Raw genomic sequence first — 22,965 nt, forward strand, 5'->3', positions numbered from 1 at the left:
GCAAACCTGCCTCCCATTGGTAGACATTCACCTGCACTCATCTGATAGGAGAGGCAAACACTGACTTTGAGTAAAGCCAGAGTGTCTATGTATCCGGATGACTCAACACTACTGTATACACGTCAGCTACTACAGCGACTGAAATGACTGCAACACTCAACAAAGAGCTGCAGTTAGTTTGAGTGAGTGGCAAGGAATAAGTTAGCCCTAAATATTTCTAAAACTAAAAGCATTGTATTTGGAACAAAACACTCACTAAACCCTAAACCTCAACTAAATATTGTAATAAATAATGTGGTTGAGATGACAAAACTGCTTGGAGTAACCCTAGATTGTAAACTGTCATGGTCAATACATATTGATACAGTAGTAGTTCAGATGAGGAGAAGTCTGTCTATAATAAAGCGATGCTCTGCCTTCTTAACAACACTAGCAACAAGGCAGGTCCTACAGGCCTGCAATCCTTAAAAAGGATTTAGGAAAATTGCAATTGGCTCAGAACAGAGCAACACTGCTGGCCCTTGGATGTACACAGAGAGCTAATATTAATAATATGCATGTCAATCTCTCCTGGCTGAAAGTGGAGGAGAGATTGACTTCATCACTACTTTTATTTATGAGAGGTATTGACATGTTGAATGTACCGAGCTGTCTGTCTAAACTACTGGCACACAGCTCGGACACCCATGCATACCCCACAAGCCATGCCACAAGAGGTCTCTTCATAGTCCCCAAGTCCAGAACAGACTATGGTAGGCACACAGTACTACATAGAGCCATGACTACATGGAACTCTGTTCCACATCAAGTAACTGACGTAATCAGTAAAATCAGATTTTAAAAAACAGATTAAAAAACACCTTATGCAACAGCGGGGACTGTGAAGCAACACAAACATTGGCACAGCCACATGCATACACACACACACACACACACACACACACACACACACACACACACACACACACACACACACACACACACACACACACACACACACACACACACGATAACATACACACTATACATACATATGGATTTAGTACTATAGATAGGTGGTAGGGGGGGAGTATGGGCCTGAGGGAACACAGTGTGTTGTGAATGTATTGTAATGTTTTTGAAATTGTATAAATTGTCATAATTTTACTGGACCCCGGGAAGAGTAGATGCTGCTTTGGAAGCAGCTAATGGGGATCCATAATAAATACAAATACAAACCCCCTTCCCTTCCTCCATGACCTTTTGAACTTGGCTGCCTGTGCCCTGGCCCTGTGCCTCTGGCTCTGTCTGTGGCTCTACCCCTGCCTCTAACTGTGATCCTGTTAGCTCCTCTCCCGGTCAGGGGTGCTTAATACACAGTGAGAACCTGTGTTTAGCTGTGGCTTTCCTGCTCAACCCTCAGCTATTTCCCCCCAGCCCAGGAACCTGGACTAGCGGCCTGTGGTACAGCAAAGGTTTGGGTGGTGTTGTGTTTGTGTGTGTGGTATTCCTCTGTGTTTTGCCATGTGAGCTGTTCTGGTCTCTGCCAGAGAGGAGTGGGGCGGACCGAACCCAACGCTCCTTCCCGGGGGGGGGGGGGGGGAGCTGGAGAGAGAATTCTGTGTTAAATAGACCCCTAGTGTTCTATTAAGGAGATTGGCAGGAGTGGACATACATACAGACCTATATAACCATTCTTATGACTTTAACAACTCACCTGCAACCAGTAAGCCTCGTCCTAACCTTAACCCCAAAGAATATATATAAAGATGTTCTACTTGCTCATCAATTCTGACAATATCACCACTGACCTTTCTACAGTGGCCATATAGTGACCATCTGATTACTAGCCCTCCCCATAGAGCACAGTCTGAAGCAAGAGGTGCGGGGTTAAAGGTCAGAACCTCGTCCCTAGTATGTCAGACTGTTAAGTCACAGTGAGAAGAGAAGGTTCCGGTAGTCTAGACTTCTCATGGCTATTTCAGTTTCAAAACAACCAGCGTGATTTCACTGGATTCAGGTTATTTTGAAGTCCACAAGTGGGCAGAGATTTTAAATTAGAATGGCCAAATACTTTATAATAAGGAAGTGGATGTGTATGCACAGTTTGGGAGTTTTGGTCTGTGATATTTGTAACCCCGTCCCCAGGCTCAATTGCTACCACACATAGAGAGCCAGCTGGGTGGACTTGATAATATTGGTGACGTGTTTTTGTGTGCAACATTTCACTCAATTGCTAATGGAGTAGTTTGTCCTTGATTTGATTGGGCAGTCTAGAATATTGAGGGTTTTTGCTAACCAGGTTATTTGCTGGTAAACAGTTGTGTACCCAAGGTGTAATAGATGTGTGTCCTCAGTTAATTTATTCAGAGTCTGAATTAGAGAATGAATTACAATTGCCTTGTCGAATGAAGAGTCACAACATTCAGAGTCGTGTATTGTCGGTCTCTCCCCTCTCTCCCACATCCTCTGTGGTCACAACTTCATCCCCAATCTGCCATCACACACACACACTTTTGTGCATAAACACAAATTTTCAGAGAGCATACAGAGGTAGACAGACTCCACCAAAGGTCTGTCTCCTGGATTATTACATAGCAACCTGCTTAGCAACTAGGACATATACAGTGAAGTTCAACTTCCACTCCAACACACACACTCTCCGTCCACATCTCACATCACATTAGTCAGTGGTTTTATCAAAACTATACATTTTAAAAAGAACATTTGAGAAATTGTAGTCTAAGTAGGGATATTCCTGCTTATTAGACCAATGTAAACTGAACAAAAATAAACGCAACATGCAACAATTTCAAAGATTTTACTGAGTTATTTCAAATAAGGAAATATGAAAATTTAAATAAATTCATTAGGCCCTAATCTATGGATTTCACAACTGGGAATACAGATATAGTGGGGCAAAAAAGTATTTAGTCAGCCACCAATTGTGCAAGTTCTCCCACTTAAAAAGATGAGAGAGGCCTGTAATTTTCATCATAGGTACACTTCAACTATGACAGACAAAATGAGGAGAAAAAATCCAGAAAATCACATTGTAGGATTTTTAATTTATTTATTTGCAAATTATGGTGGAAAATAAGTATTTGGTCACCTACAAACAAGCAAGATTTCTGGCTCTCACAGACCTGTAACTTCTTCTTTAAGAGGCTCCTCTGTCCTCCACTCGTTACCTGTATTAATGGCACCTGTTTGAACTTGTTATCAGTATAAAAGACACCTGTCCACAACCTCAAACAGTCACACTCCAAACTCCACTATGGCCAAGACCAAAGAGCTGTCAAAGGACACCAGAAACAAAATTGTAGACCTGCACCAGGCTGGGAAGACTGAATCTGCAATAGGTAAGCAGCTTGGTTTGAAGACATCAACTGTGGGAGCAATTATTAGGAAATGGAAGACATACAAGACCACTGATAATCTCCCTCGATCTGGGGCTCCACGCAAGATCTCACCCTGTGGGGTCAAAATGATCACAAGAACGGTGAGCAAAAATCCCAGAACCACACGGGGGGACCTAGTGAATGACCTGCAGAGAGCTGGGACCAAAGTAACAAAGCCTACCATCAGTAACACACTACGCCGCCAGGGACTCAAATCCTGCAGTGCCAGACGTGTCCCCCTGCTTAAGCCAGTACATGTCCAGGCCCGTCTGAAGTTTGCTAGAGAGCATTTGGATGATCCAGAAGAAGATTGGGAGAATGTCATATGGTCAGATGAAACCAAAATAGAACTTTTTGGTAAAAACTCAACTCGTCGTGTTTGGAGGACAAAGAATGCTGAGTTGCATCCAAAGAACACCATACCTACTGTGACGCATGGGGGTGGAAACATCATGCTTTGGGGCTGTTTTTCTGCAAAGGGACCAGGACGATTGATTCGTGTAAAGGAAAGAATGAATGGGGCCATGTATCGTGAGATTTTGAGTGAAAACCTCCTTCCATCAGCAAGGGCATTGAAGATGAAACGTGGCTGGCTCTTTCAGCATGACAATGATCCCAAACACACCGCCCGGGCAACGAAGGAGTGGCTTCGTAAGAAGCATTTCAAGGTCCTGGAGTGGCCTAGCCAGTCTCCAGATCTCAACCCCATAGAAAATCTTTGGAGGGAGTTGAAAGTCCGTGTTGCCCAGCAACAGCCCCAAAACATCACTGCTCTAGAGGAGATCTGCATGGAGGAATGGGCCAAAATACCAGCAACAGTGTGTGAAAACCTTGTGAAGACTTACAGAAAACGTTTGACCTCTGTCATTGCCAACAAAGGGTATATAACAAAGTATTGAGATAAACTTTTGTTATTGACCAAATACTTATTTTCCACCATAATTTGCTAATAAATTAATTAAAAATCTTACAATGTGATTTTCTGGATTTTATTCCCTCATTTTGTCTGTCATAGTTGAAGTGTACCTATGATGAAAATTACAGGCCTCTCATCTTTTTAAGTGGGAGAACTTGCACAATTGGTGGCTGACTAAATACTTTTTTTCCCCACTGTATGCATCGGTTTGTCACAGAGACCTTTAAAAAAAGTAGGGGCGTGGATCAGAAAACCAGTCAGTATTTGGTGTGACCACCACTTGCCAAATGCTGCGCAACACATCTCCTTTGTATAGAGCTAGTTGACCAGGCTGTTGATTGTGGACTGTGGAATGTTGGCCCACTCCTCTTCAATGGCTGTGCGAAGTTGCTGGATGTTGGCGGGAACTGGACCACGCAGTCGTACATGTTGATCCAGAGCATCCCAAACATGCTCAATGGGTGACATGTCTAGTGAGTATGCAGGCCATGGAAGAACTGGGACATGTTCTGCTTCCAGGAATTGTGTACAGATCTTTACGACAATGGACCTCAGGAACTCGTTACGATATCTCTGTGCATTCAAATTGCCACCGATTAAAATGCAATTGTGTTCATTGTCCATAGCTTATGCCTGCCCATACTATAACCCCACCGCAAAAATGTATTTAAATGTATTTTATTTAACCTTAACACTGTATCATATCTCCAGGGCTGTGGTGTTTGAAGTGACCACAGAGAGGAAGAAGAGGTTAGGTTAAGAGGTTTAGGGAGGGAGATTGATGTCATGTACCGGGCACTCTGTTCACAATGTTGACATCAGCAAACCACTCACCCACACAATGCCATACACGCTGTCTGTCATCTGCCCGGTACAGTTGAAACCGGGATTTAACCGTGAAGAGCACACTTCCCCAGCGTGCCAGTGGCCATTGAAGTTGAGCATTTGGCTACTGAAGTTAGTTACGACACCGAACTGCAGTCAGGTCAAGACCATGGTGAGGATGATGAGCATGTAGATGAGCTTCCCTGAAATGGTTTGTGACAGTTTGTGCAGTAAATTCTTCGGTTCTGTAAACCCACAGTTATCAGCAGCTGTCTGGGTGGCTGGTCTCAGACGATCCCACAAGTGAAGAAGTCGGATGTGGAGGTCCTGGGCTGGCGTGGTTACACATGGTCTGCGGTTGTGAGACCGCTTGGACGTACTGACAAATTCTTCAAATGACGTTGAAGGTGGCTTATGGTAGAGAAATACATATTAAATGCTCTGGTGGACATTCCTGCAGTCAGCATGCTAATTGAATACTCCCTCAACTTGAGACATCTGTGGCATTCTGTAGTGTGACAAAACTGCACATTTTAGAGTGGCCTTTTATTGTCCCCAGCACAAGGTGCACCTGTAATGATCATGCTGTTAAATCAGCTTCTTGATATGCCACATCTGTCAGGTGGATGGATTATTTAGCAAAGGATAAATGCTCAATAACAGGGATGTAAACAAATTTGTGCACACAATTTGAGAGAAATAAGCTTTTTGTGCGTATGGAACATTTCTGGGATCTTTTATTTCAGCTCATGAAACATGGGACCAACACTTGACATGTTGCGTTTTACATTTTTGTTCAGTATAGTTTAGATTGTGGGCGGGTTTATGAGTGGGTGAGTTGGGGTGGTGAATGCAGAACATTATTAGAGCAGACAGTGGGTTGTGGATTGAAACACAGTCCCCTGGTGGAGATACAAACATGGCATCAGAATCACATTCACTGTTTATTTACTAATGATGTTTCAGTATTAATGCTGCTGGTAGGGTTTCCTACCGTGGGACAAAACGTTTCAAGAGAGCAGTATCACACCATGACCATGACTTCCATCAGGGTGTGTATGTGTGTGTAGAAAGTGAGTGTGTGTGTAGGGGAGGCAGCCATCTACTGCCCTCTGAATGACCTCTGGTTGAGAAATCTGAATGTCTACAACACACACATTTGCCTGCAAAAACAAAAAACATGAAAACACACCAAGAGAAATGCATCTCAGCTGAAGAATGCTGTGGGTCTGAGGGCTGCCCAGCCTCTAATTATCTTACTGAAGTAGTTGTGTGTGTGTGTATGTGTGTGTGTGTGTGTGTGTGTGTGGTAAACATTATCTCTTCTGTGATTCGCCTGTCAACATGACATAAACACAGCCGGTCTTTGCTTCACCAGGACCCCTGCATTACATCACTTCTTTCATCTGCCTCTTCATCTCTCCATTTTACTACTCCCTCATCCCTCTCTCCCCTCTGACGGTTTCCTGCCTGTGTGAATTGGTCACACTGTGCTTCAACTGTAACACTAACAATAGTGAACCCATAAGCTAGCTACAGTAACTACAGCAAACATCGATCTAAACTACTGCCTGTGTCACTATGTTTGGCCAATTGTCATAACCTGCCATAGTATATTACGACTGCTTATGGCAAGTGACCGATCACCTGCTGCTCTGTGTGAACTGTGAGAGAGAAACAAAGAGAGAGAAAACAGAAACGGAGAGAGACAGAGAAAGATATGTGAGAGGCTGTTACTGACTGGAGGGATGTGAGGAGTCATGTTCTGTGTGTTTGTAGTTTTGGATTTTTTAGTTGACCTCCTTAGTGCCGTTCATCTTCAAACCACATCTCTCTGGTGAAACATTAATTCAGACAATAGGATGTCTGCTGCCAGGCCAGTTCCAGCTCCACTACAGTAGCCTGCTCTTCAGAATCTGGGAGGTACAACACTGGGGCAGGATCAACAATGACATCAATCTCCCTCACAAAACCTCTGAACCTAACCTCTCCTTCCTCTCTGTGGTCACTTCAAACACTACAACCCTGGAGATATGATATGGCTGTGATGTGTGTGTAATGCACAAAGTGTGTGTGTGTGTGTTTGGGATGTGCGGGGAATGTGATAGTGGCCTGATGTCATGGAAAAAGGTGAGTTGTTGAGGGGTATCCCTTTTTTTAAAACAAAAACACATTTACCAAGCACGCATGGATGCAAACACGCAAACACACACACGCTGAGTCAGGCTTGGCATCATTGGCGCATACTGTGTAGGTTGATCAGAGGAAAGGAACAGACAATTCGTGAAACTGAATTATTATCCCTTCCCATCTGCTGTTTTCAGTCACCCTAGTCAAAACATGGGTTTCAGTCACTGGTCAAGGGAAAACACGAACAGGCCCACTAGACAGAGATATTTCCCCTTCCGCCAAAGGTCTTCTCTTTCTCATCTCATCCGTTCATACGGTGATAAACACTTTCTCGTCATTCCCTCCTTTTAACATAGTCAGCTGCTCCTCTAACCAGACCTCTTATTTCCCTCTGTTTTCTTTCATCTCTCTCCCCAGGTGTTGGTGGTTTCCATAGTAACCAGGGTCAGGTCGTGTTCGTCGTTGGGGCTGTGAGAGAGCTGCAGCTCGTTTCCATACGGAACTGCCCTGAACACAAACAACACACACGTATGGTGCTTTCAAGACATCTGGGAACTCTGTAAAAAAACAAAGTCAAATCATGAAGTCAGTGATCTTCCGGGCAGAAAGTCAGAGCTCTAGAAAGATGCCCGAGTTCCCAACTTGGAATTCCGAGTTGGATGACAGTTCAAAGCGATTATTCCCAGTTGGAGCTCATTTGTTCCCGACTTCCCAGTTGTCTTGAAAGCACTGAAGTCGGGGATTTTCATGTTACCGGTTGTTTTGAATGTGACAACACACACACTCACCGTCGCACTCTCTGAACTCTGAAGACTTCCTGGTTACCACGACTACTATCGACTCTGTAGGCAACTCTAAAACAATGTTCTGTGGTCACTCCTGAAATCAGATAAAACAGTTTGAATTTGTAAGTGTTCTCACTGATAAACAATTACTAACACTGAGGAGTGGTGGGCATTGTTCTCTTCATGTGTTGAAAGATGAGTGGTGACTCGGGGGTCGCTCATTAGGATGTTTCATCTCTGCTCCAACAGTCATTAAGTCAACATGATTAAAGGAGACTCATGTAAATATGTATGACATAATTTATCACACCATCAATAATCATTTTCATATAAACATTTAGATGACCTTGTAAGAAGATAAGTTCTTAATGTGGCCCCAGCAAAACAGAGCTATGATGCTGTTACATAAGTGAAGTGGTCTGTTAACCATAAAACCTTCATAGATTTATTAAACCCAGAAAGGATATGAATCTATTTGATTTGCAGAAAATGCTTCCAATGTGATCTGCCACGTTTTTCCCCCTGTAGAGAACACAGGTCACCCACAAACTCCCCAGCCTTTCTGAGTTCCCTAATTAACGAAACACCCACACTGAATTATCAAGACAAAAACTCCACCCACACAAGAATAACAGAAAGGTATTTTCTTGAACAGAGCGAGGGTGAACAGAGGCCTGGTGTAGAATAGATTATGCTTCCGTGGAAAGGAAAATACAGTGCATTTGGAAAGTATTCAGACTCCTTGACCTTTTCCACTTTGTTACGTTACAGCCTTATTCTAAAATGGATTTTTAAAAAACAATTTCGTAATCAATCTACACACAATACCCCATAATGACAAAGCGATAACAGGTTTTTAGAAATGTTTGCTAGTTAATAAAATATAAAAAACATACCTTATTTACATAAGTATTCAGACCCTTTGCCATGAGAATTGAAATTGAGCTCAGGTGCATCCTGTTTCCGTTGATCATCTTTGAGATGTTTCTACAACTTGATTGCAGTCCACCTGTGGTAAATTCAGTTGATTGGACATGATTTGGAAAGGCACACATCTGTCTATATAAGGTCCCACAGTTGACAGTGCATGTCAGAGAAAGAACCAAGCCATGAGGTTGAAGGAATTGCCCGTAGAGCTCCGAAATAGGATTGCGTCGAGGCACAGATCTGGGGATGGGTAACAAAATAATTCTGCAACACTGAAGGTCTCCAAGAACACAGTGGCCTCCATCATTCTTAAATGGAACACGTTTGGAACCACCAAGACTCTTCCTGGAGCTGGCCACCTGGCCAAACTGCGCAATCGGGGAGAAGGGCCTTGGTCAGGGAGGTGACCAAGAACCCGATGGTCACTATGACAGAGCTCCAGAGTTCATCTGTGGAGATGGGAGAACTGTCCAGAAGGACAACCATTTCTTCAGCACTCTACCAATCAGGCCTTTATGGTAGAGTACCAGCCGGGAGCCACTCCTCAGTAAAAGGCACATGACATGCCGCTTGGAGTTCGCCAAAAGGACTCTGACCAAGAGAAACAAGATGCTCTGGTCTGATGAAACCAAGATTGAACTCTTTGGCCTGAATATCAAAACGTCACGTCTGGAGGAAACGTGGCACCATCCCTACGGTGAAGCATGGTGTTGGCAGAATCATGCTTTGGGGATGTTTTTCAGAGGCAGGGACTGGGAGACTGGTCAGGATCGAGGGAAAGATGAATGGAGCAAAGTACAGAGATCCTTGATAAAAACAATCAATCAATCAAATGTATTTATAAAGCCCTTTTTACATCAACAGATGTCAAAGTGCTATACAGAAACCCAGCCTAAAACCCCAAACAGCAAACAATGCAGATGTATAAGCTCGGTGGCTAGGAAGAAACCTAGAGAGGAACCAGTCTCTGAGGGGTGGCTAGTCCTCTTCTGGCTGTGCCGGGTGGAGATAACAGTACATGGCCATTAAGTCCAGATTGTTCTCCAAGAAGTTCAAACGTTCATAGATGACCAGCAGGATCTAATAATAATCACAGTGGTTGTAGAGGGTGCAACTGGTCAGTACATCAGGAGTAAATGTCACTTGGCTTTTCATAGCCGGACATTCAGAGGTCGAAACAGCAGGTGCAGTAGAGAGAAAGTTGAAAACAGCAGGTCTGGGACAAGGTAGCACGTCCGGTGAACAGGTCAGGGTTCCATAGCCGCAGGCAGAATAGTTCAAACTGGAGCAACAGCACGACCAGGTGGACTGGGGACAGCAAGGAGTCATCAGCCCAGGTAGTCCTGAGGCATGGTCCCAGGGCTCAGGTCCTCCGGGAGGGCAGAGAGAGAATTTGAGGGAGGATACTTAAATTCACACAGGACACCGGATAAGACAGGAGAATTACACCAGATATAACAGACTGACCCTAACCCCCCGGCACATAGTCTATTACAGCATAAAACTTGCTCCAGAGCACTCAGGACCTCAGGGGGCGAAGGTTCACCTTCCAACAGGACAATAACCCTAAGCACACAGCCAAGACAACGCAGGAGTGGCTTTGGGACAAGTCTCTGAATGTCCTTAAGTGGCCCAACCAGAGCCCGGACTTGAACCCAACATCTCTGGAGAGACCTGAAAATAGCTGTGCAGTGACGCTCCCCACCCAACCTGACAGAGCTTGACAGGATCTGCAGAGAAGACTGGGAGAAAGTCCACAAATACAGTTGTGTCAAGCTTGAAGCGTCATACCCAAGAAGACTCAAGGCTGTAATCACTGCCAAAGCTGCTTCAACAAAGTAATTTGAAAAGGATCTGAATATTTATGTTTCAGTTTATTTATAAAATAAAAAAAATGCTTTTGCTTTTATCAGGGGTATTGTGTGTAGATTGAGATTTTAGATGTCTTTTTAATCCATTTTAGAATAAGGCTGTAATGTAATAAAATGTGGAAAAAGTCAAAGGGTCTGAATACTTTCTGAATGCACTGTACCTGTCTATTTGTTGAAAAATCACCCTGATTAACTCTTTAGTCATATCCCATTTGACCTATTTGCTTATGGTCTTGTCTACACCTAGTGATCTGTTTTTTAAATCAAATTTTTAAAACCATTTTATTTGGAACGGCAAGCCAGACAAAATTAAATGGGCCTATTTATATAATGAATATGAATTCAGAGGGCAGAAATGATAAAATATTAAAGCATTAGACCTCTCACTAGAAGCCAGTCATATCAGTCATACAAAAGTTCAAACTGGTTCTCTAGCAGATTAGTAAGAACGTCTCACCACATGTTCAAGAATGGCCTTTTCCCCTTTATTCAGATTACAACCTCTCACTCGGTTATTTGAATATGAAATAATCTCCAAAATATCTATATTTTTAAAAATAGCCATATAAAGTTGGTTGCAATTTCAGTTTAATCCACCAGAAAAGACAGAACAAATAATACAACAAAGTGTGTTTAAACTCAAATGTACTAACTGATAAAAAAAAAACATTTTTCAAATAAATAAAATAAGTATAATCTTGATATAATAATGATATCACAAATAGGATTGGTGGAGTTGTCACACATGTTGCTAACAAAAATATGGAAATTACTGCTCTACCCAAAATTACAACCAACTAATTGCAGCATTACCGCAAAAATGGAAGAGGCAAGCAGAAGGGGGAAAATGTAAAGAACTTGTCTGTTGGCCCTGCATTAACTACCAAACTTGGTTAAAGAAAATGATGACAAATAAAGTATACCAGTTTAATTTAAGGAACAAAAAAAATTGGCAGCTACATTTTGCAAAATAGTTGGGAAGAGATTTTCGATGTACCGATTCCATGTTACATGGCTAATGAACTGATAAAAACAACACCTGATTCAAAACTTAGAATTTGCAACCAATATGTTATATTGGGGATACAACCATCCCAGCTCCGCAAATTTTTCTGCGAAGAGACAATCATTAGATAATTTGTTTTGTTACTGTCCATATGTAGTTTGTTTTTGGTTGCAGGTCCAGGAATGGCTGAAGAATTGCAACATTTACCTGGAGCTAATGCTGCAGATAGCAATACTGGGTGATTTGAAAAGTCAGTCAATCAATCAATAACATAATACTTTTAGCAAAAATGTTTATTTAATTTACAATCTGTAGAAACTATGAGAATAGAAAGGTTCAGAACTTTTGTAAAACATCACAGCTCAGTTAAAATATGGCAAATAGAAATCCAATATGGATAAGAGAGAGATGGGAGGGGTTGAGTGGAGCTGAAGGGTGGGACAATTTTTTTTTTATTTAACCTTTATTTAACTAGGTGAGTCAGTTAAGAACAAATTCGTATTTACAATGATGGCCTAGGAACAGTGGGTTAATTGCCTTGTTCAGGGGCAGAACAACAGATTTTTACCTTGTCAGCTCGGGGATTCGATCTAGCAACCTTTCGGTTACTGGCCCAACGCTCTAACCACTAGGCTAATAAGATAACTCATGTAAAATATACTGTGTCCATAAAATGTATATAGGTTCAGAACTTTTGTGAAACAGCAATTAAAAATATGGCAAATAGAACTGGATGGTCTTCAGAAATAGATGGGAGGGGTTGAGGGATAGGAGTAAAAACAAAACTATTGTAAAATACATTGTGTCCGTAAAATGTATATAAGCTGAAAGTAAAAGCCTAAGTGTTATTGTTCATTAGTTTACTCCAATTCGGGGAGGGGTAGTAGGGTTACTGGAAAATAATAAAGGAAAATAGATTTAAAAAAAATATGAATAGATGATGTAGCTGGAGTTCCCCTCACAGACACAAAGCCTTGAGCCCGTATGTAATGGATTCCATAGGCCTGACTTAAACCCCCCTCCTCCTCTCCAGTGGTCTTCTCCCCACAACCTTGCCGTTTGTTGGTGTAGGGAGGGAAGTGATGTCACTGGCCTGTTGAATCACGGCCGACCCAGGGGTGGATTCCAGACCTGGGCCCAGCCCGTCTGACGTCAGAGGCAGACCACACCAGTCACAGCCTGAGAGTCAGATGTCAATAATGTAAATAACAGAATACTGAATACGCACCCGAGAGGGTGAGGCGCTGACTAACAGAACTTTGTGGTTCCAATAGCTCAGTTGGTTGCACATGCGCCGCTCAGGCCCTGAGGAGGAGTCCGATGTCCATGATCAAATAAGAGCGCACACCCTATAACATGAGGTGTTGACAGACTATGATAAAGATATGGAAGTCCTCATTGCAGCGCAAGTTCATTCACTTGGTCCCACTTGAAAATCCAGGCTTCTCTGACTGGCAGAGATGTGCCTCTCTGTCACATTCCAAAGCTTGTGTATCACAGTGATAAGCCTGCAATTCGCTTTCTCTCTCCTCCTGTCAGAAAGACAGACAGTAGCTACCATTCATCTCAGGCCTCTGGGGCAGAACAGCACACTGACAGGCCCTCAGCATTGTGCTGTAACACTAATGCCTAATTACAGACATATGGATGGGAGGGAAACCATGTGTAATTACATACAGTACCAACAATGGCTGTCTGTGTGGCAGCATGGATGAATAAACACGTATGAAAAACACTGGTCAGGAACAGAAGAGTTTGGCTTCGTTAAGGAATCTCACTGTTTCCTCTTAGAGTTACAAATGATCCGTTTATGTGGTACCACCATTGACATGATGCAAGTGAAGTGACTGCTTGTTTGAATGGCAGTTCTGAGAAAAAGCATCCCCCCACTCCAAAATAATCCCAAAACACCTGGACGAGGTGTATGCAAGACCAAAAGCACGTCTTACAGAGTCAACCTTAATGATTTCCAGCATAACCTATAAGTGACAACATTCTCTACATCACACAAACAAATCTGTATACTAGGTAGGTAATTAGGCAGAATCAGAATATCAGAGCACATGAAAAAGCTTTATTGTTACACACAGCTTAAACAATTACAAATAGTGCTTCGACGTCAAGCTTAGAATGTGAGCTTTTTTAGCAATGTCACTAGAAGGGGACTAGTAGTGTACTCACTGTTATAACTTACATAAATTAGCATTAAATATCTTAATTGACAAGATTTTACAAAGAACAGGTAAAAATACAGGATCGCGTAAACACAGGTTGCCTTCTGCTGTGCAAGACAGGATGATAGTAACACTGCAACACTGACAGTAACAAAACAGACTTTACACCTGATAGTACATCTGATACTGTGGAGTCATTTCTCTGCAGACGCACATTCAGCTTTAAATAACACATAGCGGCAGGCAGGCGGCCAGACAGGTGGCCTGTGAAGGAAAACATAGGAATGTACAGGTACAGTGATCGATACAGGAGGGCCCGACAGATGAGCTGTCTATATGTTTACAAACTCAACATATTACAATCCCCCTCAGACTCTGCAAACGGTGTTATTATAATGTGGCATAGTTGGCTTACTCTTACAGGTTCTATATACTCTCTCCTCCATACATTCCTCTTTGATTACATAGATTTTCTCCTATTAATACCTACGTTTCCCCTATACATTTTGGGAATGTGCTTTTTTTACTACAACTATTAAAGTACTTTTGATTAAGTGTTCTGATACGTTAAGGTTATAAACAATGTGAAACATTTCCTTCATATTTCACATGGATCAGCAACATTTGGCAGCTCAGAGAATCAGTGTTAATACATAAGGCATCAGCAGTGGCCTACTATTGTACTGTATGCTGTCAGGGAGTTTGACAACGTGGAGTCTATACTGTATGCTGTCAGGGAGTTTGACAACGTGGAGTCTATACTGTATGCTGTCGGAGTTTGACAACGTGGAGTCTATACTGTATGCTGTCAGGGAGTTTGACAACGTGGAGTCTATACTGTATGCTGTCAGGGAGTTTGACAACGTGGAGTCTATACTGTATGCTGTCGGAGTTTGACAACGTGGAGTCTATACTGTATGCTGTCGGAATTTGACAACGTGGAGTCTATACTGTATGCTGTCAGGGAGTTTGACAACGTGGAGTCTATACTGTATGCTGTCGGAGTTTGACAACGTGGAGTCTATACTGTATGCTGTCGGAGTTTGACAACGTGGAGTCTATACTGTATGCTGTCAGGGAGTTTGACAATGTGGAGTCTATACTGTATGCTGTCAGGGAGTTTGACAACGTGGAGTCTATACTGTATGCTGTCAGGGAGTTTGACAACGTGGAGTCTATACTGTATGCTGTCGGAGTTTGACAACGTGGAGTCTATACTGTATGCTGTCAGGGAGTTTGACAACGTGGAGTTTATACTGTATGCTGTCGGAGTTTGACAACGTGGAGTCTATACTGTATGCTGTCGGAGTTTGACAACGTAGAGTCTATACTGTATGCTGTCGGAGTTTGACAACGTGGAGTCTATACTGTATGCTGTCAGGGAGTTTGACAACGTGGAGTCTATACTGTATGCTGTCAGGGAGTTTGACAACGTGGAGTCTATACTGTATGCTGTCAGAGTTTGACAACGTGGAGTCTATACTGTATGCTGTCGGAGTTTGACAACGTGGAGTCTATACTGTATGCTGTCAGGGAGTTTGACAACGTGGAGTCTATACTGTATGCTGTCAGGGAGTTTGACAACGTGGAGTCTATACTGTATGCTGTCAGGGAGTTTGACAACGTGGAGTCTATACTGTATGCTGTCAGGGAGTTTGACAACGTGGAGTCTATACTGTATGCTGTCGGAGTTTGACAACGTGGAGTCTATACTGTCAGGGAGTTTGACAACGTGGAGTCTATACTGTATGCTGTCGGAGTTTGACAACGTGGAGTCTATACTGTATGCTGTCGGAGTTTGACAACGTGGAGTCTATACTGTATGCTGTCGGAGTTTGACAACGTGGAGTCTATACTGTATGCTGTCAGGGAGTTTGACAACGTGGAGTCTATACTGTATGCTGTCAGGGAGTTTGACAACGTGGAGTCTATACTGTATGCTGTCGGAGTTTGACAACGTGGAGTCTATACTGTATGCTGTCAGGGAGTTTGACAACGTGGAGTCTATACTGTATGCTGTCAGGGAGTTTGACAACGTGGAGTCTATACTGTATGCTGTCAGGGAGTTTGACAACGTGGAGTCTATACTGTATGCTGTCAGGGAGTTTGACAATGTGGAGTCTATACTGTATGCTGTCGGAGTTTGACAACATGGAGTCTATACTGTATGCTGTCAGGGAGTTTGACAACGTGGAGTCTATACTGTATGCTGTCGGAGTTTGACAACGTGGAGTCTATACTGTATGCTGTCAGGGAGTTTGACAATGTGGAGTCTATACTGTATGCTGTCGGAGTTTGACAACGTGGAGTCTATACTGTATGCTGTCAGGGAGTTTGACAACGTGGAGTCCATACTGTATGCTGTCAGAGTTTGACAACGTGGAGTCTATACTGTATGCTGTCGGAGTTTGACAACGTGGAGTCTATACTGTATGCTGTCAGGGAGTTTGACAACGTGGAGTCTATACTGTATGCTGTCAGGGAGTTTGACAACGTGGAGTCTATACTGTATGCTGTCAGGGAGTTTGACAACGTGGAGTCTATACTGTATGCTGTCAGGGAGTTTGACAATGTGGAGTCTATACTGTATGCTGTCGGAGTTTGACAACGTGGAGTCTATACTGTATGCTGTCAGGGAGTTTGACAACGTGGAGTCTATACTGTATGCTGTCGGAGTTTGACAACGTGGAGTCTATACTGTATGCTGTCAGGGAGTTTGACAACGTGGAGTCTATACTGTATGCTGTCAGGGAGTTTGACAACGTGGAGTCTATACTGTATGCTGTCGGAGTTTGACAACGTGGAGTCTATACTGTATGCTGTCAGGGAGTTTGACAACGTGGAGTCTATACTGTATGCTGTCGGAGTTTGACAACGTGGAGTCTATACTGTATGCTGTCGGAGTTTGACAACGTGGAGTCTATACTGTATGCTGTCAGGGAGTTTGACAACGTGGAGTCTATACTGTATGCTGTCAGGGAGTTTGACAACGTGGAGTCTATACTGTATGCTGTCAGGGAGTTTGACAACGTGGAGTCTATACTGTATGCTGTCAGGGAGTTTGACAACGTGGAGTCTATACTGTATGCTGTCGGAGAGTTTTACCAGGGGATATTGCACAGCTGAAGTGTCATTGGGGCTCGTTCAAGGACAGGCATGTCAATATAATAATATTCAAGTGATGAAGAGCATGAGGATCAGGCCATGCTGCTACTAAACACAGAATGGCTCTGCTGATGGTGTAGCTATAGTACAGTGCAGAAATATAGAAATTAACCATTTCAGGAGTACGTACAGGCATACTGGTTGTAATTGATCACAGCACAAAGGCCTGCTAATGCAATCATTGAAATGTCATAATATAATACTGAGAGTGTTCTAAGATCTCCCTCCTCAAAGGGTTAATGAACTAGAATCTGTTTGTTGTTACAGTGACATCAGCAGCAGAACAGCCATGCAAACTCAACGGTTCAATGTGGGCATGCAGGCCATGGTATATTTAAGCAATAAGGCATGAGGGGTGTGGTATAAGGCCAATATACCACGGCTAAGGGCTGTTCTTAGGAAAGGCGCAACGCAGAGTGCTTGGATACAGCCCTTAGCCGTGGTATATTGGCCATAAACAACAAACCCCCGATGTGCCATATTGCAATTATAAACTGGTTAAAAAACATAATTCGAACAATAAAAAGAAACCCTTTGTCATACCCGTGGTATATGGACTGTCAGCCAATCAGCATTCAGGGCTTGAACCACCCAGTTTATAATACAGCGTAGAGATGCCACATCATGGTCAATATCCCCATAATTTCACATTGTCTGAAATTCCCTTAATAATACAAATCATCATCACAGCGTGTCACAACGCCAGAAATTCCTTTAGGGTCTGTGTGTGTGTTGGCTACTGTGGTTGACTGACTGTGTGTGATTAAGGTTAACCTTAACAGGATATGGGGCCACTCACTCAGAAGTGTCATCAAGTTGTGGTATCATCTTTAAGGAGGCAGAAGCCTGGGGCAACCAGAGTGGGAATGCCCATCCTCACCTCACCTCCCTAAAAGTGCATTCATAGCAGGAGTAGTGCCGGATGTGTGTGTGTGTGTGGTTCTATGTTGGGGGTAAGAGAGGGAAGTTGCGGGGGTCAGATTCCCTAAACTGTGTGTGTGTTTCTGTGTTGGGGGTAAGAGAGGGAAGTTGTGGGGGTCAGATTCCCTAAGCTTTGTGTGTGTTTCTGTGTTGGGGGTAAGAGAGGGAAGTTGCGGGGGTCAGATTCCCTAAGCTGTGTGTGTGTTTCTGTGTTGGGGGTAAGAGAGGGAAGTTGCGGGAGTCAGATTCCCTAAGCTGTGTGTGTGTTTCTGTGTTGGGGGTAAGAGAGGGAAGTTGCGGGGAAATTGCGGGGGTCAGATTCCCTAAGCTGTGTGTGTGTTTCTGTGTTGGGGGTAAGATTCCCTAAACTGTGTGTGTGTGTTTCTGTGTTGGGGGTAAGAGAGGGAAGTTGTTGGGGTCAGATTCCCTAAGCTGTGTGTGTGTTTCTGTGTTGGGGGTAAGAGAGGGAAGTTGTGGGGGTCAGATTCCCTAAGCTTTGTGTGTGTTTCTGTGTTGGGGGTAAGAGAGGGAAGTTGTGGGGGTCAGATTCCCTAAGCTTTGTGTGTGTTTCTGTGTTGGGGGTAAGAGAGGGAAGTTGCAGGGGTCAGATTCCCTAAGCTGTGTGTGTGTTTCTGTGTTGGGGGTAAGAGAGGGAAGTTGCAGGGGTCAGATTCCCTAAGCTGTGTGTGTGTTTCTGTGTTGGGGGTAAGAGAGGGAAGTTGCAGGGGTCAGATTCCCTAAGCTGTGTGTGTGTTTCTGTGTTGGGGGTAAGAGAGGGAAGTTGCGGGGGTCAGATTCCCTAAGCTGTGTGTGTGTTTCTGTGTTGGGGGTAAGAGAGGGAAGTTGCGGGGGTCAGATTCCCTAAGCTGTGTGTGTGTTTCTGTGTTGGGGGTAAGAGAGGGAAGTTGCGGGAAGTTGCGGGAGTCAGATTCCCTAAGCTGTGTGTGTGTTTCTGTGTTGGGGGTAAGAGAGGGAAGTTGCGGGGAAGTTGCGGGGGTCAGATTCCCTAAACTGTGTGTGTGTTTCTGTGTTGGGGGTAAGAGAGGGAAGTTGCGGGGGTCAGATTCCCTAAACTGTGTGTGTGTTTCTGTGTTGGGGGTAAGAGAGGGAAGTTGTGGGGGTCAGATTCCCTAAGCTGTGTGTGTGTTTCTGTGTTGGGGGTAAGAGAGGGAAGTTGTGGGGGTCAGATTCCCTAAGCTTTGTGTGTGTTTCTGTGTTGGGGGTAAGAGAGGGAAGTTGTGGGGGTCAGATTCCCTAAGCTGTGTGTGTGTTTCTGTGTTGGGGGTAAGAGAGGGAAGTTGCAGGGGTCAGATTCCCTAAGCTGTGTGTGTGTTTCTGTGTTGGGGGTAAGAGAGGGAAGTTGCGGGGGTCAGATTCCCTAAGCTGTGTGTGTGTTTCTGTGTTGGGGGTAAGAGAGGGAAGTTGCGGGGGTCAGATTCCCTAAGCTGTGTGTGTGTTTCTGTGTTGGGGGTAAGAGAGGGAAGTTGCGGGGGTCAGATTCCCTAAGCTGTGTGTGTGTTTCTGTGTTGGGGGTAGGAGAGGGAAGTTGCGGGGGTCAGATTCCCTAAGCTGTGTGTGTGTGTTTCTGTGTTGGGGGTAAGAGAGGGAAGTTGCGGGGGTCAGATTCCCTAAGCTGTGTGTGTGTGTTTCTGTGTTGGGGGTAAGAGAGGGAAGTTGCGGGGGTCAGATTCCCTAAGCTGTGTGTGTGTTTCTGTGTTGGGGGTAAGAGAGGGAAGTTGCGGGGGTCAGATTCCCTAAGCTGTGTGTGTGTTTCTGTGTTGGGGGTAAGAGAGGGAAGTTGCGGGGGTCAGATTCCCTAAACTGTGTGTGTGTTTCTGTGTTGGGGGTAAGAGAGGGAAGTTGCGGGGGTCAGATTCCCTAAGCTGTGTGTGTGTTTCTGTGTTGGGGGTAAGAGAGGGAAGTTGCGGGAGTCAGATTCCCTAAGCTGTGTGTGTGTTTCTGTGTTGGGGGTAAGAGAGGGAAGTTGCGGGGGTCAGATTCCTTAAGCTGTGTGTGTGTTTCTGTGTTGGGGGTAAGAGAGGGAAGTTGCGGGGGTCAGATTCCCTAAACTGTGTGTGTGTTTCTGTGTTGGGGGTAAGAGAGGGAAGTTGCGGGGGTCAGATTCCCTAAGCTGTGTGTGTGTTTCTGTGTTGGGGGTAAGAGAGGGAAGTTGCGGGGGTCAGATTCCCTAAACTGTGTGTGTGTTTCTGTGTTGGGGGTAAGAGAGGGAAGTTGCGGGGGTCAGATTCCCTAAGCTGTGTGTGTGTTTCTGTGTTGGGGGTAAGAGAGGGAAGTTGCGGGAGTCAGATTCCCTAAGCTGTGTGTGTGTTTCTGTGTTGGGGGTAAGAGAGGGAAGTTGCGGGGAAGTTGCGGGGGTCAGATTCCTTAAGCTGTGTGTGTGTTTCTGTGTTGGGGGTAAGAGAGGGAAGTTGCGGGGGTCAGATTCCCTAAACTGTGTGTGTGTTTCTGTGTTGGGGGTAAGAGAGGGAAGTTGCGGGGGTCAGATTCCCTAAACTGTGTGTGTGTTTCTGTGTTGGGGGTAAGAGAGGGAAGTTGCGGGGGTCAGATTCCCTAAACTGTGTGTGTGCGCTGAGCTATAAACCGATCAGTTGTGGTTGAGAGGTGCAGACTGAGAACATGTCTTTAATTAGGACATGTACTGTGTGTGTGTGTCATAGGACGTTCCCAGCAGTGGACAAGGCCCTTCTAGATAACCAGCGCATCACATGGATAAAGCACACACTCTATAGTAGGAAGTCTCTACTGTAGCTAATGGCAACATACAGCTGACTGATAATCAAGGCTTCCTTCATATAATAGAGCAGTTTCTCATATTTCAATTCAAATCTTAAATCTTAGTAACATCCTTTACAAATAAAATGTTTGATAAACAAGTCTGCTGCTAGGTTCATTGTGTGTTTTACACTTAGAACATGGTAGACACGTAGATATTATATCATGTAATGTGACCCATTATATTGAGGCCACTCATATGTTGTAAACAATTATCTTTTCAAAGGACATTTGATCTTAAACTCAGTTATACATATCGTGAAGGGGGTTAGAATCAACATGCACTTGTATTCATGTGAGTGTATGTGTATTCATGTGAGCATGTGTATTCATGTGAGTGTATGTGTATTCACGTGAGTGTATGTGTATTCATGTGTGTATTCATGTGAGTGTATGTGTATTCATGTGTGTGTGTGTGTGTGTGTGTGTGTGTGTGTATTCATGTGAATGTATTCATGTGAATGTATTCATGTGAGTGGGTGTATTCATGTGAGTGTGTGCATTCATGTGCGTGTATGTGTATTCATGTGCGTGTATTCATGTGAGTGTATTCATGTGCGTGTATGTGTATTCATGTGTGCATATTCATGTGAGCATGTGCATTCATGTGAGGGTATTCATGTGAGTGTATGTGTATTCATGTGAGCGAGTGTATTCATGTAGGCATGTGTATTCATGTGTGTGTCGTTGTGGAAACACCACCACAGAGGAGAGCTAAGGTGATGACATCTGGCAGCTATGGGGATTCCCGAACAGAAAACACTTTCACTTCATCTCTTTCTCCCTCCTCTCCCTTTCACTGACATTTCTCTACCCCTAGCTCTCAATCTAACACGGTTCAGGCCCCCCCCCCCTCTGTCTCCGTACGTCTGTCAGGTTTCCCTTTCTCTGTGTAACAGGGGTTAAGGTTACTCTCTCGCTCTCCCCCTGTAACAGAGGTTAAGGTTACTCTCTCGCTCTCCCCCTGTAACAGAGGTTAAGGTTACTCTCTCGCTCTCCCCCTGTAACAGAGGTTAAGGTTACTCTCTCGCTCTCCCCCTGTAACAGAGGTTAAGGTTACTCTCTCGCCCTCCCACTGTAACAGAAGGTTACTGTCTGTAACAGAGTTTAAGGTTACTCTCTCGCCTTCCCACTGTAACAGAAGGTTACTGTCTGTAACAGAGGTTAAAGTTACTCTCTGTAGCACCAGGGTAGGAGCGCTTTAACAAAGCCAGTCGTCAACGACAGCACACTAATCAACACTTGATATACAGACCAATATTAAAGGGATACTTTGAGATTTCGGCAATGAAGAGTCAGGTAAACCAATGGATACCGGATATGCCTTTGCGTGCAGTTTGAAAGTTGCTAACTAGTGTTAGTGCAATTGCTAACTAGCGTTAGCACAATGTGTGGAAGTCTATAGGTAACTGCTGGCATGCTAGTAGACACCATAGACTCCCAGTCATTGCGCCAATGCTATCCGGGTGTTCATCTGACTGAGGGAATAGAAAATCCAGAAGAATCCCTTTAAAAACAACCACAACAAAACCAGAGAAAAGAGAAGAAAATACACCATTGCTTTCAGTCACGGCATGCAATATGCCCACGCACGCACACAATAATAAGAATAGCTGTTTTTAATAGCGCCCTCTGGGTAATGATGGGGGTACAGCCCTATAAGGGACAGGATCCACGGTACGAGGAGGCTAGATTGGGGGTTTGGCAGGTACGCTGCACATCACTGAGAAGTGATGGGAATCTTCATAGGGTTTAGTTTAACAGGTAGTGCTCACTATGTAGCAGGCTTCACAGATATACTGTACAGTAAGCAGTGTTGGGGAGAGGTAAGGAGGGAGGGGAGGTGCAGTCAGCCTAAGCGTGCTCCAGGAGCCACTGGAAGAGGGGAGTGTGGTGGGATGCTCTCCCCGCCTCTCTGGGTTCAGACTGGGGTGGGGTGTGGGTTTGGGTCTCCTCACAGTAACGCAGCAGGGCTTGGAGCAGCTCTCCCACCTTCCACTCCCTCTCCTTCAGCCTCTGGACCACCGCAGGCAGCTGGAAGGGCAGACAGAACACAGCTCAGCAAGCAGTAA

The 22,965-nt window shown here is 44.2% G+C and overlaps 1 protein-coding gene and 1 long non-coding RNA gene across 6 annotated transcripts in view; both read right to left on the reverse strand.

Annotated features, from left to right (window-relative positions):
• LOC139546565 (A-kinase anchor protein 11-like) overlaps positions 1-22,965 on the reverse strand; it is a 64,605-nt gene that overhangs the window by 13,984 nt on the left and 27,656 nt on the right. The window contains exon 14 of one of the 5 annotated variants that reach the window (XM_071355100.1): positions 13,895-22,927. The exons of the other annotated variants lie outside the window; for them this stretch is intronic. Within the exon in view, the coding sequence (XP_071211201.1) occupies positions 22,748-22,927 (180 nt within the window). The 3' untranslated portion in view covers positions 13,895-22,747. Of the gene's footprint in view, positions 1-13,894; positions 22,928-22,965 lie in introns of those variants that run through there. 5 annotated transcript variants of the gene reach the window in all.
• Positions 5,837-8,530, reverse strand: LOC139546564 (uncharacterized). The gene is made up of 2 exons (XR_011669255.1): positions 8,040-8,530; positions 5,837-7,808 (listed from the first exon to the last, which is right to left on the reverse strand). It is a non-coding gene; the product is annotated as an uncharacterized lncRNA (long non-coding RNA).

The sequence above is a fragment of the Salvelinus alpinus genome, chromosome 20 (genome assembly GCF_045679555.1).
Source record: "Salvelinus alpinus chromosome 20, SLU_Salpinus.1, whole genome shotgun sequence".
Lineage (NCBI taxonomy): Eukaryota > Metazoa > Chordata > Actinopteri > Salmoniformes > Salmonidae > Salvelinus > Salvelinus alpinus.